The sequence below is a fragment of the Phyllobates terribilis genome, unplaced genomic scaffold (assembly GCF_046119375.1).
Source record: "Phyllobates terribilis strain yellow unplaced genomic scaffold, ASM4611937v1 Scaffold_3__8_contigs__length_932513732, whole genome shotgun sequence".
Classification (NCBI taxonomy): Eukaryota; Metazoa; Chordata; class Amphibia; order Anura; family Dendrobatidae; genus Phyllobates; species Phyllobates terribilis.
Genome location: NW_027362763.1, coordinates 813,446,858 through 813,462,859, shown reverse-complemented (window position 1 = coordinate 813,462,859; position 16,002 = coordinate 813,446,858). Strand labels below are relative to the sequence as shown.

The following is a 16,002-nucleotide window of genomic DNA, read 5'->3' as shown; positions in this document are numbered from 1 at the left end:
GCTATAGGGTGGTAAGTTGTATCTCAGGTCAAGGAGTCAGCTAATAAAAAACAATCAATTCAGGAATATGAGTCATGCTCATGAGAATAATATGAATAGTCTCAGACAGTGGGATGAAGTAGGATGACCAGTAGGATAACCAGGGATCACATAGGTTCAGGGTAGATAAAATAGAGAGTAAAGCTACTGTGGTTGAAGATGTTTTGTCTGGTGTGCCTGATTTATCTTGGTCAGGTTGTAACTGTGTTAAAGTCTACTGCCATCACTATAGTATGAATAGCTTTACCCGAAAGGAGGGCCAATAGGGAAGCATAAAAGTTCTGATAAGGTGTTGGAGGAACATACACATTCAAACGAGTATATGGTATGTTTGCAATTGTTAGGTTAATGAGAAGAAATATACCCTCTGGATCCCCGTAAGATAGAATATGGCAAGGCTTTTTTAATTAGAATAGCGGCTCCTCTACTTTTAGATGCATGAAAGGCCTCCAGAAAACAGCCAATCCAGTAGGCTTATGGGGTTGGGTGATCTGTCTTTCTCTAATGGGTCTCCTGGAGGAAGACCATATAGGAATTTCATCTTTCAATGTCAGTCAGAACTTTTTTCTTTTTTACAGGAGTATTCAAGCCTTGCACATTCCATGAAAGTAGGCGAATGTTTGGGGGAATGGTGTAAGTATTAGCGCCTGTAAGGCAGGCAGTACTCATTGATTTTCCAGCAAAATCAGTAATGGAGGCTAGATGAATTGATATGGTGATGACTTGGACCTGTCCCAGCAAACACGGAAGCCTTCTCATAGATGGAGCATTTCAGGAGCAAGCATTCAAGGACCAGGGAGAGAGTGAATAGGGTAAACAGGGATGAAAAAAAGAACAAAGTTCAATTTGAACTCTAAAGTATGTTTTTCTCTGAAACGCTACACCATTTCAGAATCAAATATATAGGTGCTTCTCACAAAATTAGAATATCATCAAAAAGTTAATTTATTTCAGTTCTTCAATACAAAAAGTGAAACTCATATATTATATAGAGTCATTACAAACAGAGTGATCTATTTCAATTGTTTATTTCTGATAATGTTGATTATGGCTTACAGCCAATGAAAACACAAAACTCATTATCTCAGTAAATTAGAATACTTTATAGCAACAGCTTGAAAAATATTTTTAAAATCCGAAATGTTGGCCTACTGAAATGTGTGTTCAGTAAATGCACTCAATACTTGGTCGGGGCTCCTTTTGCTTCAATTCGGCGTGGCATAGATCAGCCTGTGGCACTGCTGAGGTGTTATGGAAGCCCAGGTTGCTTTGATAGCAGACTTCAGCTCGTCTCCATTGTCGAGTCTGGTGTCTTTCATCTTCCTTTTGATAATACCCCATAGATTCTCTATGGGGTTAAGATCAGGTGAGTTTGCTGGCCAATCAAGCACAGTGATACTGTTGTTTTTAAACCAGGTATTAGTACTTTTGCCAGTGTGGACAGGTGCCAAGTCCTGGTGGAGAATGAAATTTCCATCTCCAAAAATCTTGTCGGCAGAGGGAAGCATGAAATGCTCTAAAATTTACTGGTAGATGGCTGCACTGACTTTGTCTTGATAAAACACAGTAGACCTACACCAGCAGATGACATGGTTTCCCAAACCATCACCAATTTTGGAAACTTCACACTAGACCTCAAGCAGCTTGGATTGTGTGCCTCTGCACTCTTCCTCCAGACTCTGGGACCTTGATTTCCAAATGAAATGCAAAATTTACTTTCATCTGAAAATAACGCCTTGGACCAATGAGCAAAAGTCCAGGTCTTTTTCTCCTTGGCCCAGGTAAGACGTTTCATGAGTGGCTTGACACAAGGAATGCAACACTTGTAGCCCATGTCCTGGATACGTCTGTGTATGGTGGCTCTTGAAGCAATGACTCCAGCAGCAGTCCACTCCTTGTGAATCTCCCCCAAATTTTTGAATGGCCTTTTCTTAACCATCCTTTCAAGGTTGCAGTTTTCCCGGTTGCTTGTGCTCCTTTTTCTACCACTCTTTTTCCTTCCACTCAACTTTCCATTAATATTCTTGGATACAGCACTCTGTGAACAGCCAGCTTCCTTAGCAATGACCTTTTGTGGCTTACCCTACTTGTGGAGTGTGTCAATGACTGCCTTCTGGACATCTGTCAAGTCAGCAGTATTCCCCATGACTATGGAGCCTACTGAAACAGACTTAAGAAACCTTTTTAAATATTTCGTAAGTGTCACACCAGGTGTGAGTGCAATACAGAGGGGAAAGGGAAAGAGAGCCCAGACACTAGGGAAAGGGGGAAGAGGTGACCTCCTAATCTGGACTAGGGTCACCCTGTCTCACTTTAATGTCCCTATACAGTCTCCGCAGCTGTCGCTGATTGTGTGCCTTGCCCTACTATCCCTGGCATAAGGTTGTAGCTGGGGTAGAAGGAGATTAGCACTAGTCAACCTCCGCTAGCACTCTAAAGACAAAAGGGGAAGACAACACAGGGAAATAACAACTTAGCTTTTAGAAGAACTCCAACAGGGCACACAGTCTCAAGACTCCGTAGAGGATGTGATGCTACTTCAGCCAAGTTCCAAGTAGAAATGAATATAACCAGCGATGCCCACCTAGACACACCAGGTATATATACACCCAGACTAAAGGGAGGTAATCGCTGGGTCCTAAACACAGCCTCCTATCTAGGCAGCTGTCTGCATTGTCAAACGAGTAGATCTCCTGCAAACCACTGCAGGGCGACTGTCTGTCACCTCTGACACACCTGTGACAGTAAGCCCTTGCAGGTGTTTTTTGTTAATTATTCTAATTTACTGAGATAATGACTTTTGTGTTTTCATTGGCTGTAAGCCATAATCATCAACATTAACATTAATAAACACTTGAAATAGATCACTCTGTTTGTAATGACTCTATATAATGTATGAGTTTCACTTTTTGAATTGAAGAACTGAAATCAATTAATTTTTTGATGATATTCTAATTTTGTGAGAAGCATCTGTACCTGGCTGAGATCATACAGCCAATGCCTGTCAGGTTAGTTTTACCATGGTGGATCAAGAAAAATGTCAATGCGAACAGAGCCTTAAAAACTTTAAATAGAAATGGTTAAATTTAATATTTATGTACAGACGACAACAAGGTGTTAATATGTTTGAAATTTTAATATGTATTTAAAATTTGTTGATGAATTTTAGTACAAAACACCCAATTGGATACTACTTGAACGGAATGAAACCCTGGTATTGTGGGGAAAGGGGTGTATAAACTTTTATGGCTAAATCTTATTCATTTATTATTATTAACAAATCATTTTTTTTGTTCTAGGCTTCACACATAGCTTTACATTGTGATAATGACCTGGATGTCATAACAGGACTAAGGCATAAAACGAATTTTGGAAGACCCAACTGGAATAAGGAATTCAGATACATAGCAGACTCACATACAGGGTAACAAAAAGTTAATTTACGGCAGAATATGTGTATAGTACGGTATGGTTCAGATAGCCATGTTGGAAATCAGACCAGTCACGTGTGTAAATTGCAGCCAAGACTGGCTCTATGTGCAGCTTCGGGGGCTCATCTGTGTTGTGGACAGGTGCCGGAGTAGGCTTTACATTGCAAGCATTATTCTGATCTGTAAAACAAAACAGTAATGCATGCTGCAAATATTTTGCACACAGATCATTGGTGCGCATAGAAAATCAGCCATGTGCATTGGCAAAAATGTGGTTGTTTGCTCTCTATGTGCGGTCCCAGGTGCAAATGAAGAGTATTTGGACCAATTAAACCCTCAATTTAGCAAGCCCCAACAAGACATCAAAGTACAAAAAAAAGGAATGCAAAGTAAATGTCCAGAAATCTCACTTAACACATCCACAAGTATAAAAGAGCAAGTGATTGCATCCATGCAGGTGAAAAACAACTCGCTAGAGTTATCAATACGTGCTATTAGGGTTCGCTCACATCTGTGTATGTAAAGTAGCTGAGATTCTCAGCCAAAAAAGTTGACCAGTGTCTGGCGAGTGTCAGGCAAGTTTCATGCATTTTTTTTCTCTCCTTGCGTTTGTGTCCTATGCGAGTGTGCTTTTTTCCTCACCTAGCATCCGACAGCCGTATGACATGAGTATGCAATCTGTATGCAATGCGTTTTTAACATCAGCTTTTACTACAGTAATTCTCTATGTCAGAGCAGTATGGGATGCAGGGAAGGGGAGGTTAGGAGCTCACCACATTAACAATCTTCAGTTCTGATAGGAGTCTATTGGTGAGTGACGTACCCACTGGAGATTACAGCCATGTAGAGTGAAGGAAAACGAAGTTCATCAGCACATCCAACCAGAAAATAAAGCAAATGTCTTCATTGGTTAAAGATTAAAATATTAAAAATGTGGAAACCTCAGAGCCTGGCGCGTTTCTGATGTACAAAAACACCCTTATTCATGGGATATATGGAGGTTAGTGAATATGCTGCTATATATACCATCCCCCAGACACAGATGAAGACTGTTATTCTAATTAGAAGAGAAGTCAGCTGCATGGATTCAAAAAATCGCTAATGTGTAAATTGCATTCTGGTATCATGAATTGCAATACCAACAATGAAACATTATCTAAGAAATATTAAACAGAAAATATATAAATATATACAATTTCAACGGTGTAAAATTAATGCTTTCAATAGATGTAAAATAAATTGTTTATATAGTTCATTCCATGGGGAAATTTAGTGTCTAATTGCAATATCAAACAGTACAGCCAAGCAAAAAATGGAATTTTTAAAAAAAATTCAAAAATTCAATTAGAAAATAGCAAAAAGGCATTGATAGTTACCAGCCAAAATGTCAAGGAAAATGCACAACAGGATGCAGCAGGCCCCCTTTTGTTAGAAGAATGCTGATGAACAAGCACTCACTAGGGTGATTGACTAACACTAAAACTGCACACAGATGAAGCTTGCAATAGGGTGTAATTCACACACATGCAGCACCGTGCCTAGCCAGCAACCTATTACACGCCCCTACTATTCAATTAGACGGGATGCCCGGCACCCTATATGTGCAAGCGCCTAATTGCAATATCCAAAATGCCTCACGTAATGCCAGCTGCTTTTGCCAGTTACCCCCATGGCTTGGATGGTCAACTTTCTCGATACCAACAAGGAAAGTTGAGAAATATCGCCTTTGTGTGGCAGTGAAGTGTGTTGCCTCTCCGGAATAGCCATAGTTCTTGCATTGCTATTCATGTTAGAAATGTGCTCTGCTATTCTCTTTTTAAGCTTCCTTGAAGTGAACTGTTCCTAACCTGACCAAGAGTTTCTTTGATATTAAATCTATTGTAGCCTCTGTCTAAAAGCCTATTACTAATGATAACACAACATTTAATGAACACTTCATGCCACAATTTATTGTATAATTCCAGCAACCACATCAAATCTCTCTCTTTTTCATCGGTTACATTTTCTATCGCCTACAGCCCCCAGTTTATTGCTATCAGGAACATTCGGTCCCTGGGTGACATGTTGTCACTGAGTCTTGTCCACAATCCCAAATCATCTACCACTTGGCTTTCTTTCACAGGCTTTTTCAAGTGTGCCGCTGTTAGATACAATGTATGCTGTTATGACGATAACAAAAAACGCAATTCTTTCTCCTCACAAGGTACTTCCCGTCAAATAAGGTCATTGTTCAACTGTGAATCCAGCCATATAGTATACTGTATTCAATGTAATGCATGTAATTTGTCCTATATAGGATACACCACAAGGAAGCTGAAAAAGAGAATAGCGGAGCACATTTCTAACATGAATAGCAACAACTCTGGCTATTCCGGAGCAGAAAAACACTTCACTGTCACACATAAAGGTGATATTTCTCAACTTTCCTTTGTTGGTATTGAGAAAGATGACAGTCCAAGCAGTGGGGGTAACTGGCAAAAGCAGCTGGCATTACGTGAGTCATTTTGGATATTGCAATTAGACACTAAATTTCCCCTCGGAATGAACTATAGAAACAATTTATTTTACATCTATTGAAAGCATCAGTTTTACACAGATGAAATGCTCGTGTACTCGGTCCGAGCAACAAGCGCAATGTAAGTCTATAGGAAACTCGAGCATTTTTCTGGCGGCCTTCCCCGGCGGTCTGCGGAGGGAGTAAAAATTGCCCAAATCGATGGGAACAGTGCTCAAATGTCATGGGAACAGCATAGGGAAGACCCCTGGAAGCATCTCTAACTCCCAGGTCACTTCTGTCAACAATGTTGTCAAAGGTATTGTGCCACTTTTACTGATTCACAATAAAACACACAAAAACGATACCAAATTGGATTTTCATGGGAAAAATGTTAAGGAACATCCTTTCGAGGGTAATGACTTGTATAAAAAACATAATAAACATACAAAAACAAAAATGCTCCTCCACACCTTGGGCAATGTTCACACGTAGCGTTTTTGATGCGTTTTTGCACTTTTGCATTGCTTTCAACGGTGAAAAATGCATTCACCGGGAAATGTCATTTTAACAATTTACTACCTTATCTGTCCATGTGGTGTGTGAGACATCATCAGTCACATCCTGTTTCATTTATGAAGGAGACACTCTGAAAGTCACAAATACTATTTTTATAGGGCCATCAGGTGGCCCTTACTATTCTTAAAGGGCCAGCAGTTGGCTGTGCTTTGTTGTTCCCATTATTAAAAAGTGGGTCTCCTATACTGTTATTGCATATGCAGTGACTGCAAGGGCTGCCAAAAATTTGGACGCACCCCAATACCCCTTCGAAGAGACAGAGAGGAGAGTCTCAGTAAAAAAAATGTTCTCTTTATAAAGCAGTGGGTCTCCTACAGTGGTAATGCCCATGCGGTGACTGGGAATTTGGGAAAAACCCCAATGACAATTTAAAGACACATAGAGCTGGGCCACAGTAATGAGTACAACATGTTCCCATTTGAAAGGAGAGGGTCTGTTATACAGCTATAGGGTATGCAGTGAGTCCAACGGCTGCCAAAATTAAGGAAAAAACCTACTAACAATTTAAAAACACAGAGCTGGGCCACAGTAACGACATGTTCCCATTATAAAGAGAGGATCTGCTTATAGTTATAGGGTATGCAGTGAGTCCAATGGCTGCCAAAATTTGTGAAAAACCTCACTAAGAATTTAAAGACACATAGAGCTGCGCCACAGTAACAACATGTTCTTAGAAAGGATCGGTTGTGCTATCCAGTTATTGGGTATGCACTGCGTCCAACGGCTGACAGAATTTAGGAAAAACCCCACTAACAATTTAAAGACACATAGAGCTGGGCCACAGTAACAAGTGCGACATGTTCCCATTAGAAGGGAGAGGGTCTGCTATACAGTTATTGGGAATGCAGTGAGTCCAATGGCTGCCAAAAATTTGGAGGCACTCTAATGTCCCTTGCAAGAGACATAGAGGTCAGAGGACCTCCTGAAAACAATGTTCCCATTATTAGGAAGTGGGTCTCCCATACTGTTTGCCTATGCAGTGAATGCAACGGCTGCCAAAAATTTGGAGAAACTCCAATGTCCCAGGTAGGAGGCATAGATATGGTGATATGGTGGTGATATGGTGGTGGAGGATGAGGATGAGGAGAAGGAGGAAGACAAGAGCAAATAGACAAAATCAGGAATCGTATACCCATGTCTGGCTTAGAGAGCCAGTTCATGCCACGTGTCCAGTGTAATATAAACTCAGCCAAGTGTGCTAGACAGCTAACAGGCAAGACTTCCGTGTCCTCACCACGAGGATGACTGACCATGCGCTCCTCCTCATCCTCCTCCTCCTTGACCTCGGGCCATCCATGCTGAACAGACGGTATGACAGTTGTGCAGGTAGTACTGTCTATAGCGAAGGAAACTAGCTCATGTTCTTCCTCCTCCTCGTCCTCTTCCTCATTGTCACCCAATCCACGTTGGGCGGGCTGTGTGGAATCACACTGTATGATTCCTTGCTCCATCTCATCGTGCTCCCCGTGCTATTCATTCTCTTTGATAGTGAGCAGAGAGCGTTTCAGAAGACAGAGAAGTGGGATGGTGATGCTAATTATGACGTCATCGCTGCTCACCATCTTGATGGAGTCCTCAAAGTTTAGGAGGATGGTACAGATGTCTGACATCCATGTCCACTCCTGATTTCTTATGTATGGATTCTGAACTGAATACCGATGGCCTTGTTGATGCTGGTAGTCAACAATTGCCCTCTTCTGCTCACAAATCCTTCCCAACATATGCAGCATAGAGTTTCAACTTGTGGGGACATCACACAACAGTCAGTGAGCTGGAAGCTGTAAATGCTGCTGAAGCACGGCAAGGGCGGCGGAAGATGTAGCTGACATTGTAAAATGGGCACACAGGCGGCGTACTTTGACAAGCAGATCCGGCAGCTCTGGGTAGGTTTTGAGAAACTGCTGAACCACGAGATGTTAAGCACATGGGCCAGGCATGGTACATGTGTAAGCTTGCCTAGCCTCAGAGCCACCACCAGTTTCCGGCCATTGTCACACACGACCATGCTTGGCTGTATGTTCAGAGGTGTCAGCCACAGATTCGCCTGCTTTTTCAGAGCTTTCGACAACTCTTCAGCATTGTGTGGTTTGTCACCTAAGCATATTAGCTTCAGCACAGCCTGTTCCCGCTTTGCTGAGGCAGTGCTTCAATGCTTCCAGCTTGTGACTGATGTGGTCATTTCGGAGATGGAGGCTGAAGAGGAGGAGGAGACTGAGGAGGATGAGGTGCAGGAGCTGTAGACTGTGGGGGCAACCCTGATCGACCTAGGGCCCGCAATCCTCAGCATTGGGAGGATGTGTTCCATCCCAAGGTCTGAATGGGTCTCGGCTTCCACAATGTTAACCCAGTGTGCCATCTGCGAAATGTATCGTCCCTGCCCACAAGCACTTGTCCACGTGTCCGTGGTTAGGTGGACTTTCCCAGTAACGGCATTGTTGAGAGCACGGCTAATGTTGTGGGACATGTGCTTGTGTAATGCGGGGACAGCACACCGGGAGAAATAGTGGCGGCTGGGGACTGACTACCGCGGGACGACCGCCGCCATCAGGTTGCGGAAAGCTTCCGTCTCCACGAGCCTAAAGGGCAACATTTTGAGTCCAAGCAGTTGCGAAATGTCGGAATTTAGTAGTGTGGCCTGTGGGGCGTTGGCTGCGTATTTGCTCTTGCCTTCCAAGGACTGGGGCATGGAGAACTGAATGCTGTGCTGGGACAAGGACGTTCTGGCTGATGTTGCTAGTTGAGAGTGTACAATGACAGGTGCAGGGCAGGAGGCATCTTCGCATGCACTATGGACAGGAGATTGGCATGCACGCACAACAGCAGAAGAAACAGTGGTGTCACCCGCAGACACTGTTCCTGGACCCTGGAGTTCGGCCCACAAAGTCGGGTGCTTTGCTGCCATGTGCCTGATCATGCTGGTGGTGGTCAGGCTGGTAGTTTTGCTACCCCTGCTGATGCTGGCCTGGCAGGTGGTGCAAATGGCCCTTTTAGGGTTATCGGCAGAGCCTTTAAAAAACAACCAGACTCCGGAAGACCTAACAGTTGTACTGGCAGCTTTTGTCATGTTGGTGTTACGAGGAATGGTTGCCCATCTTCTGTCTGCGTCCACCACGCTGCTTCTTCCTGCCTGTTGGAGTGCTCTGCCTCCCTCCCCTTGTTTGCTGCTGTCCTCGCTCTGCATGTCCTCCTGCCAGGTTGGGTTAGTTAATATATCATCCACCACCTCGTCTTCCACTTCCGCACCCTGGTCCTCCTCCTGACTTTCTGGCAATTGTGTCTCATTATCGTCCACCTCTTGTGACACATTCCCACCATCGTCTTTGTAGCACCGTGACTGCTCAAATATTTGGGCATTGCTACATGCAATCTCCTCTTGCCTTGCTTCAAGTGGACCAGGCGAGAGGCTCAAATCTATAAATGGAAAAGTGAACAGCTCTTTGGAGTGTCCAAGTGTGGGATCAGTTGTCTACGGGCATTAAGCATGGTGGGAGGAAGGAGGATCAGGATGAGCTTTATGCGGTCCAGACTCATGGCTACTGAGACTTGACTGTGTGGAATACAGGGTGGCGCTGGTGGTGGCAAAGTGACTGGAAGCATTATCCGCCATCCAACCAACAGCCTTTTGACACTGCTCTGGGTTCAATAGTGGTGTGCTGTGGTCCACTAGTAATTGGGACAGGAAGTTCGGGCGAGAAGATGTGGGTGTTTGTTGTGGCACAATTTCAGCTTGCCCATGGCATCGGCCTCTGCATGCACCGTCACCATCACGTCCAGTTCCCCATCCCTTGACACGCGCCTTGCCCATTTTAAATGGAGGACAATATCTTCCACGCTCACAACAAATGGCTGAATTTGGAGCAAACTTAGATGTGATCCATGTGACGGACAAACCAGAGTTTTAAATAGCTGGCCTGTAGGTAACTATTTTTAACAGCAAAATGGTATCAATAACTTCACTGACACACTGAAACAAAATTTTAATGGAGGCCAGAAATGGCAGAATTTTTAGCGAACTTATATGTGATCCGTGTAACGGACAAACCACAGTTTTAAATAGCTGGCCTGTGGGTAACTATTTTTAACAGCGACCTCGTGTCAGTAACTTCGCTGACACACTGCAACAAAATTTCAATGGAGGCCAGAAATGGCAGAATTTTCAGCGCAATTATATGTGATCCGTGTGATGGACAAACCATAGTTTTAAATGGCTGGCCTGTATGTAACTATTTTTAACAGCAAACTAATGTCAATAACTTCACTGACACACTGAAACAAAATTTTAATTGAGGCCAGAAATGGCAGAATTTAGAGCGAACTTATATGTGATCCGTGTGACGGACAAACCACAGTTTTAAATAGCTGGCCTCTACGTAACTATTTTTAACAGCAAACTGGTGTCAATAACTTCACTGACACACTGAAACAAAATTTTAATGGAGACCAGAAATGGCATAATTTTTAGCGAACTTATATGTCATCCATGTGACAGACAAACCACAGTTTTAAATAGCTGGCCTGTAGGTAACAATTTTTAACAGTGACCTTGTGTCAATAAGTTCGCTGACACACTGCAACAAAATTTCAATGGAGGCCAGAAATGGCAGAATTTTCAGCGCAATTATATGTAATCCTTGTGACGGACAAACCACAGTGTTAAATAGCTGGCCAGTAGGTAACTATTTTTAACAGCAAGCTCGTGTCAATAAGTTCACTGACACACTGCAACAAAATTTCAATGGACGCCAGAAATAGCAGAATTTTCAGCGCAATTATATGTGATTCATGTGACGGACAAACCACAGTTTTAAATAGCTGGCCTGTAGGTAACTATTTTTAACAGCGACCTCATGTCAATAAGTTTGCTGACACATTGCAACAAAATTTTAATGGAATCCAGAAATGGCAGAAAAACGGTGTTCTCTAGATTGCTTTTTAAGCAAATAATCAGGGTTAAGATTAGAGATGAGCGTTGTTCGACTCTAACTGTTCGCCAATCTCAAATTCGAGCTGTTTTGGGCAGTGTTCGAGCCGTTCGGCGAACACGAACGATTTGAGAAAAATTCGGCTGTTCGAGGTTATGTTCGATAACTGTTCGTGCACCAAAATCATAACTGGATTTTTTCTCAGTAATGATGAAAATTAATGTTAATACGCAGTTTGAGCGTACAGCGGGGCGGGGGGAGGGGCAGGGGATGGATCTCTGCAGGAATAATGAAGATCTCCATTTTTTTTTCTCTTTCCCGCATTTACAGTGGGGAGGTGCAATCTGTCAGCCTATCAGCAGCGCACACACGGAGCGAACTGCTTTTTTTCACACAAGCAAGGGCATGTGTCATTGGCAGTGTATGTCACATGTCCTTGCCCTATAAGACCCAGCCATTTTCCCCGTCGCCACCATTTTCTCACTGCTGCAGCTGCGTGTTAGACGGCACCACTGTTGCTGTGTGCGCTATACCTTGTTAATTTCAAGCCAATTTTCGCACAAATCTACAGATAGCTTGGGAGTAGGGAATAGTTGTGATTGCAGTCCTTTTAAGGACTAGGTTACAGCATTTCCTACGACTTTTATGAGGCTGGTCTGTGCTCTTAAATAGATAGGTTGTGGGAGTAAAGACTAATTGTAATTGCAGTCCTTTTCAGGACTAAGTTACATCAGTTCCTATCAGATTTTGCCAGGCAGGTCTGTGCCAGTGCTGTGCAAGTTTTTTTCACAGCATTTGGCTGAATCTAGCAAAGCTAATCCTTTTTGGCGTATTGCAGAGTGTGTTAGTCAGTGGAGTAGCCTATCTGTGTTGCAAGATACACCACCTGTGTATAGAATACCAATTTTTTTACTGCACCTAGTGAAGTAAAACCTTTTGGGCATAGCATCATTCTATTAGTCCATCTATACTGACCTCCATAAGGTTGCAAATTGAATATAATTTTTTTTCTGCATCTAGCTCTGAAAAATATTTGTCCTTCTAGCAGTGTGTGGGACTTGCTCTACTAGTCCATCTATACTGACCTCCATCAGGTTGCAAATTCAAAATAATTTTTTGTCTGCATCTAGCTCTGAAAAAATATTTGGCCTTCTAGCAGTGTGTGGGACTTGTTCTATTAGTCCATCTATACTGACCTCCATCAGGTTGCAAACTGAATATAATTTTTTTCTGCATCTACCTCTGAAAAAATATTTGGGCTTCTAGCTGTGTGTGGGACTTGTTCTATTAGTCCATCTATACTGACCTCCATCAGGTTGCAAATTGAATATAATTTTTTTCTGCATCTAGCTCTGAAAGAATATTTGGGCTTCTAGCTGTGTGTGGGACTTGGTCTATTAGTCCATCTATACTGACCTCCATCAGGTTGCAAATTGAATATAATATTTTTCTGGATCTAGCTCTGAAAAAATATTTGGGCTTCTAGCAGTGTGTGGGACTTATTTTATTAGTCCATCTATACTGACCTCCATCAGGTTGCAAACTGAATATAATTTTTTTCTGCATCTACCTCTGAAAAAATATTTGGGCTTCAAGCTGTGTGTGGGACTTGTTCTATTAGTCCATCTATACTGACCTCCATCAGGTTACAAATTGAATATAATTTTTTTATGCATCTAGCTCTGAAAAAATATTTGGGCTTCTAGCTGTGTGTGGGACTTGGTCTATTAGTCCATCTATACTGACCTCCATCAGGTTGCAAATTGAATATAATATTTTTCTGCATCTAGCTCTGAAAAAATATTTGGCCTTCTAGCAGTGTGTGGGACTTGTTCTATTAGTGCATCTATACTGACCTCCATCAGGTTGCAAACTGAATATAATTTTTTTCTGCATCTACGTCTGAAAAAATATTTGGGCTTCTAGCAGTGTGTGGGACTTGGTCTATTAGTCCATCTATACTGACCTCCATCAGGATGCAAATTGAATATAATTTTTTTCTGCATCTAGCTCTGAAAAAATATTTGTCCTTCTAGCAGTGTGTGGGACTTGTTCTACTAGTCCATCTATACTGACCTCCATCAGGTTGCAAATTCAAAATAATTTGTTTGTCTGCATCTAGCTCTGAAAAAATATTTGGCCTTCTAGCAGTGTGTGGGACTTGGTCTATTAGTCCATCTATACTGACCTCCATCAGGTTGCAAACTGAATATAATTTTTTTCTGCATCTACCTCTGAAAAAATATTTGGGCTTCTAGCTGTGTGTGGGACTTGTTCTATTAGTCCATCTATACTGACCTCCATCAGGTTGCAAATTGAATATAATTTTTTTCTGCATCTAGCTCTGAAAAAATATTTGGCCTTCTAGCAGTGTGTGGGACTTGTTCTATTAGTCCATCTATACTGACCTCCATCAGGTTGCAAACTGAATATAATTTTTTTCTACATCTACCTCTGAAAAAATATTTAGGCTTCTAGCTGTGTGTGGGACTTGTTCTATTAGTCCATTTATACTGACCTCCATCAGGTTGCAAATTGAATATAATTTTTTTCAGCATCTAGCTCTGAAAAAATATTTGGGCTTCTAGCTGTGTGTGGGACTTGGTCTACTAGTCCATCTATACTGACCTCCATCAGGTTGCAAATTCAAAATAATTTTTTGTCTTCATCTACCTCTGAAAAAATATTTGGCCTTCTAGCAGTGTGTGGGACTTGGTCTATTAGTCCATCTATACTGACCTCTGTAACATACCTGGCGGCGTCCTTGCATGGTGGTCCATCTCCCACTGTGCAAGAGCGCGCACTTGATCTCCAGTCCAGAATGTCTCTCTGGCTTCCCTCCATGCTGTCTGTTTGTGTCTGTTTCTGCTGCTTAAGGGCGGCGCCCGATCACTTCCTGCTTTTTGTACCTGCTGTGGGTCACACCCCTTGTGCGTCCTCAGCCTATTGCTGTCTGTCACCTGGTATATAGCTCAGCTGCTCCCATCTATCCCTGCCTGAGCATAGTGTTTCATTCAGTGTGTGCTTGCACTCTGAAGGTGCCAGGTCCCGTTCTGTGTTCTCTTGTCTGCCTTTCCTGGAGGCTGTATTTCCAGGCCTGTCTGAACACGCTCCTAGCCTGTTCCTCCCGCCTTCTAGGAGCCGATTACCTAGACCCGCTCCTGTATCTTGTCTGTCCTGTCTGAACACGCTCCTAGCCTGTTCCTCCCGCCTTCTAGGGGCCGATTACCTAGACCCGCTCCTGTATCTTGTCTGTCCTGTCTGAACACGCTCCTTGCCTGTTCGTCCCACCTCTCTGGGGGGCGTATTCCCAGACCCGCTCCTGTATCCCTCTGCAGTGTCGGTCTCCTCCGTACACTCAGTTCCAGTCTGAACTCTCTCCTATCCTTTACCTGTTTTGCCTCTATGTCCGATGTCCGTTCCCTTCCTTTTTCTGCAGAGTCTGAACTCGTACCTAACTCCTGCTTGTTGTCTCTGTACTCCCGCTTGTGAGTTTGTGGTCCACTCGCTACTTCACTGCAAGTACCCTGTGGGTATCTGGCTCTGCCTTTCTCTTCCTGTCTGTTCCGTGTGAACAGAGCCCTGTCCCCCCTGCTCTGCCTTGCTCACCGCTCCGGTGGTTCTAGCCTGCTCTGACTCCTTTGCCCACTGCTCCGGTGGTTCTAGCCTGCTCTGACTCCTTTGCTCACCGCTCCGGCGGTTCTAGCCTGCTCTGACTCCTTTGCTCACCGCTCCGGCAGTTCTTGCCTGCTCTGACTCCTTTGCTCACTGCTCCGGCAGTTCTTGCCTGCTCTGACTCCTTTGCTCACCGCTCCAGCGGTTCTAGCCTGCTCTGACTCCTTTGCTCGCTGCTCCGGCAGCCTTGCTCCGCTCTGACCCTTTTGCTCACTGCTCCGGCAGTCTCGCTCCGCTCTTATCCTTTTGCTCACTGCTCCGGCAGTCTTGCTCCACTCTTGCTCACCGCTCCAGGCGGCCTCATCCTGCTTTACTCTTGCTCACTGCTCCGGCAGTCTCGCTCAGCTCTGACCCTTTGCTCACCGCTCCTGGCGGCCTTGTCCTGCTCTACTCATGCTCACCGCTCCAGGCGGTCTTGTCCTGCACTGTTCTCGCTCACCTCTCTGGGCGGCCTCACTCTGCTGTGTTTGTCCGCCACATCTGTGGTTCTGTTCCTGAGTCCCAGTGTGTACTGGGTCCTATCCCGCCAGTGTCCCTACCTGCTAGTGCCTCCCTGTCTGCACTCTAGCTGTGCTTGCCTGTACCCCTCTGCCTGTATTGTTCCTGAGTCCCAGTGTGTACTGGGTCCTATCCCGCCTGTGTTCCTACCTGCTAGTGCCTCCCTGTCTGCACTCTAGCTGTGCTTGCCTGTACCCCCCTGCCTGCATACCCGCCTGCCTGCATACCAGTCGTGCCTGCCTATACCCACCAGTCTGTGCGCCAGCCTAACCAGTCTGTTCCTGTATTCCCCTGTGTGGGTCAACAGCAGTGTCCGGGATCTGTCCTGGAGTAGCACCTGGTCCCTCTGCTCGGTTCCTCCTTG

The 16,002-nt window shown here is 43.9% G+C and overlaps 1 protein-coding gene across 1 annotated transcript in view; it reads left to right on the top strand.

Annotated features, from left to right (window-relative positions):
• The window catches only part of NOX3 (NADPH oxidase 3), a 474,423-nt gene that overhangs the window by 405,722 nt on the left and 52,699 nt on the right, over positions 1-16,002 (top strand). The window contains exon 11 of the mRNA XM_073673353.1: positions 3,339-3,463. Within this exon, the coding sequence (XP_073529454.1) occupies positions 3,339-3,463 (125 nt within the window). The remainder of the gene's footprint in view (positions 1-3,338; positions 3,464-16,002) is intronic.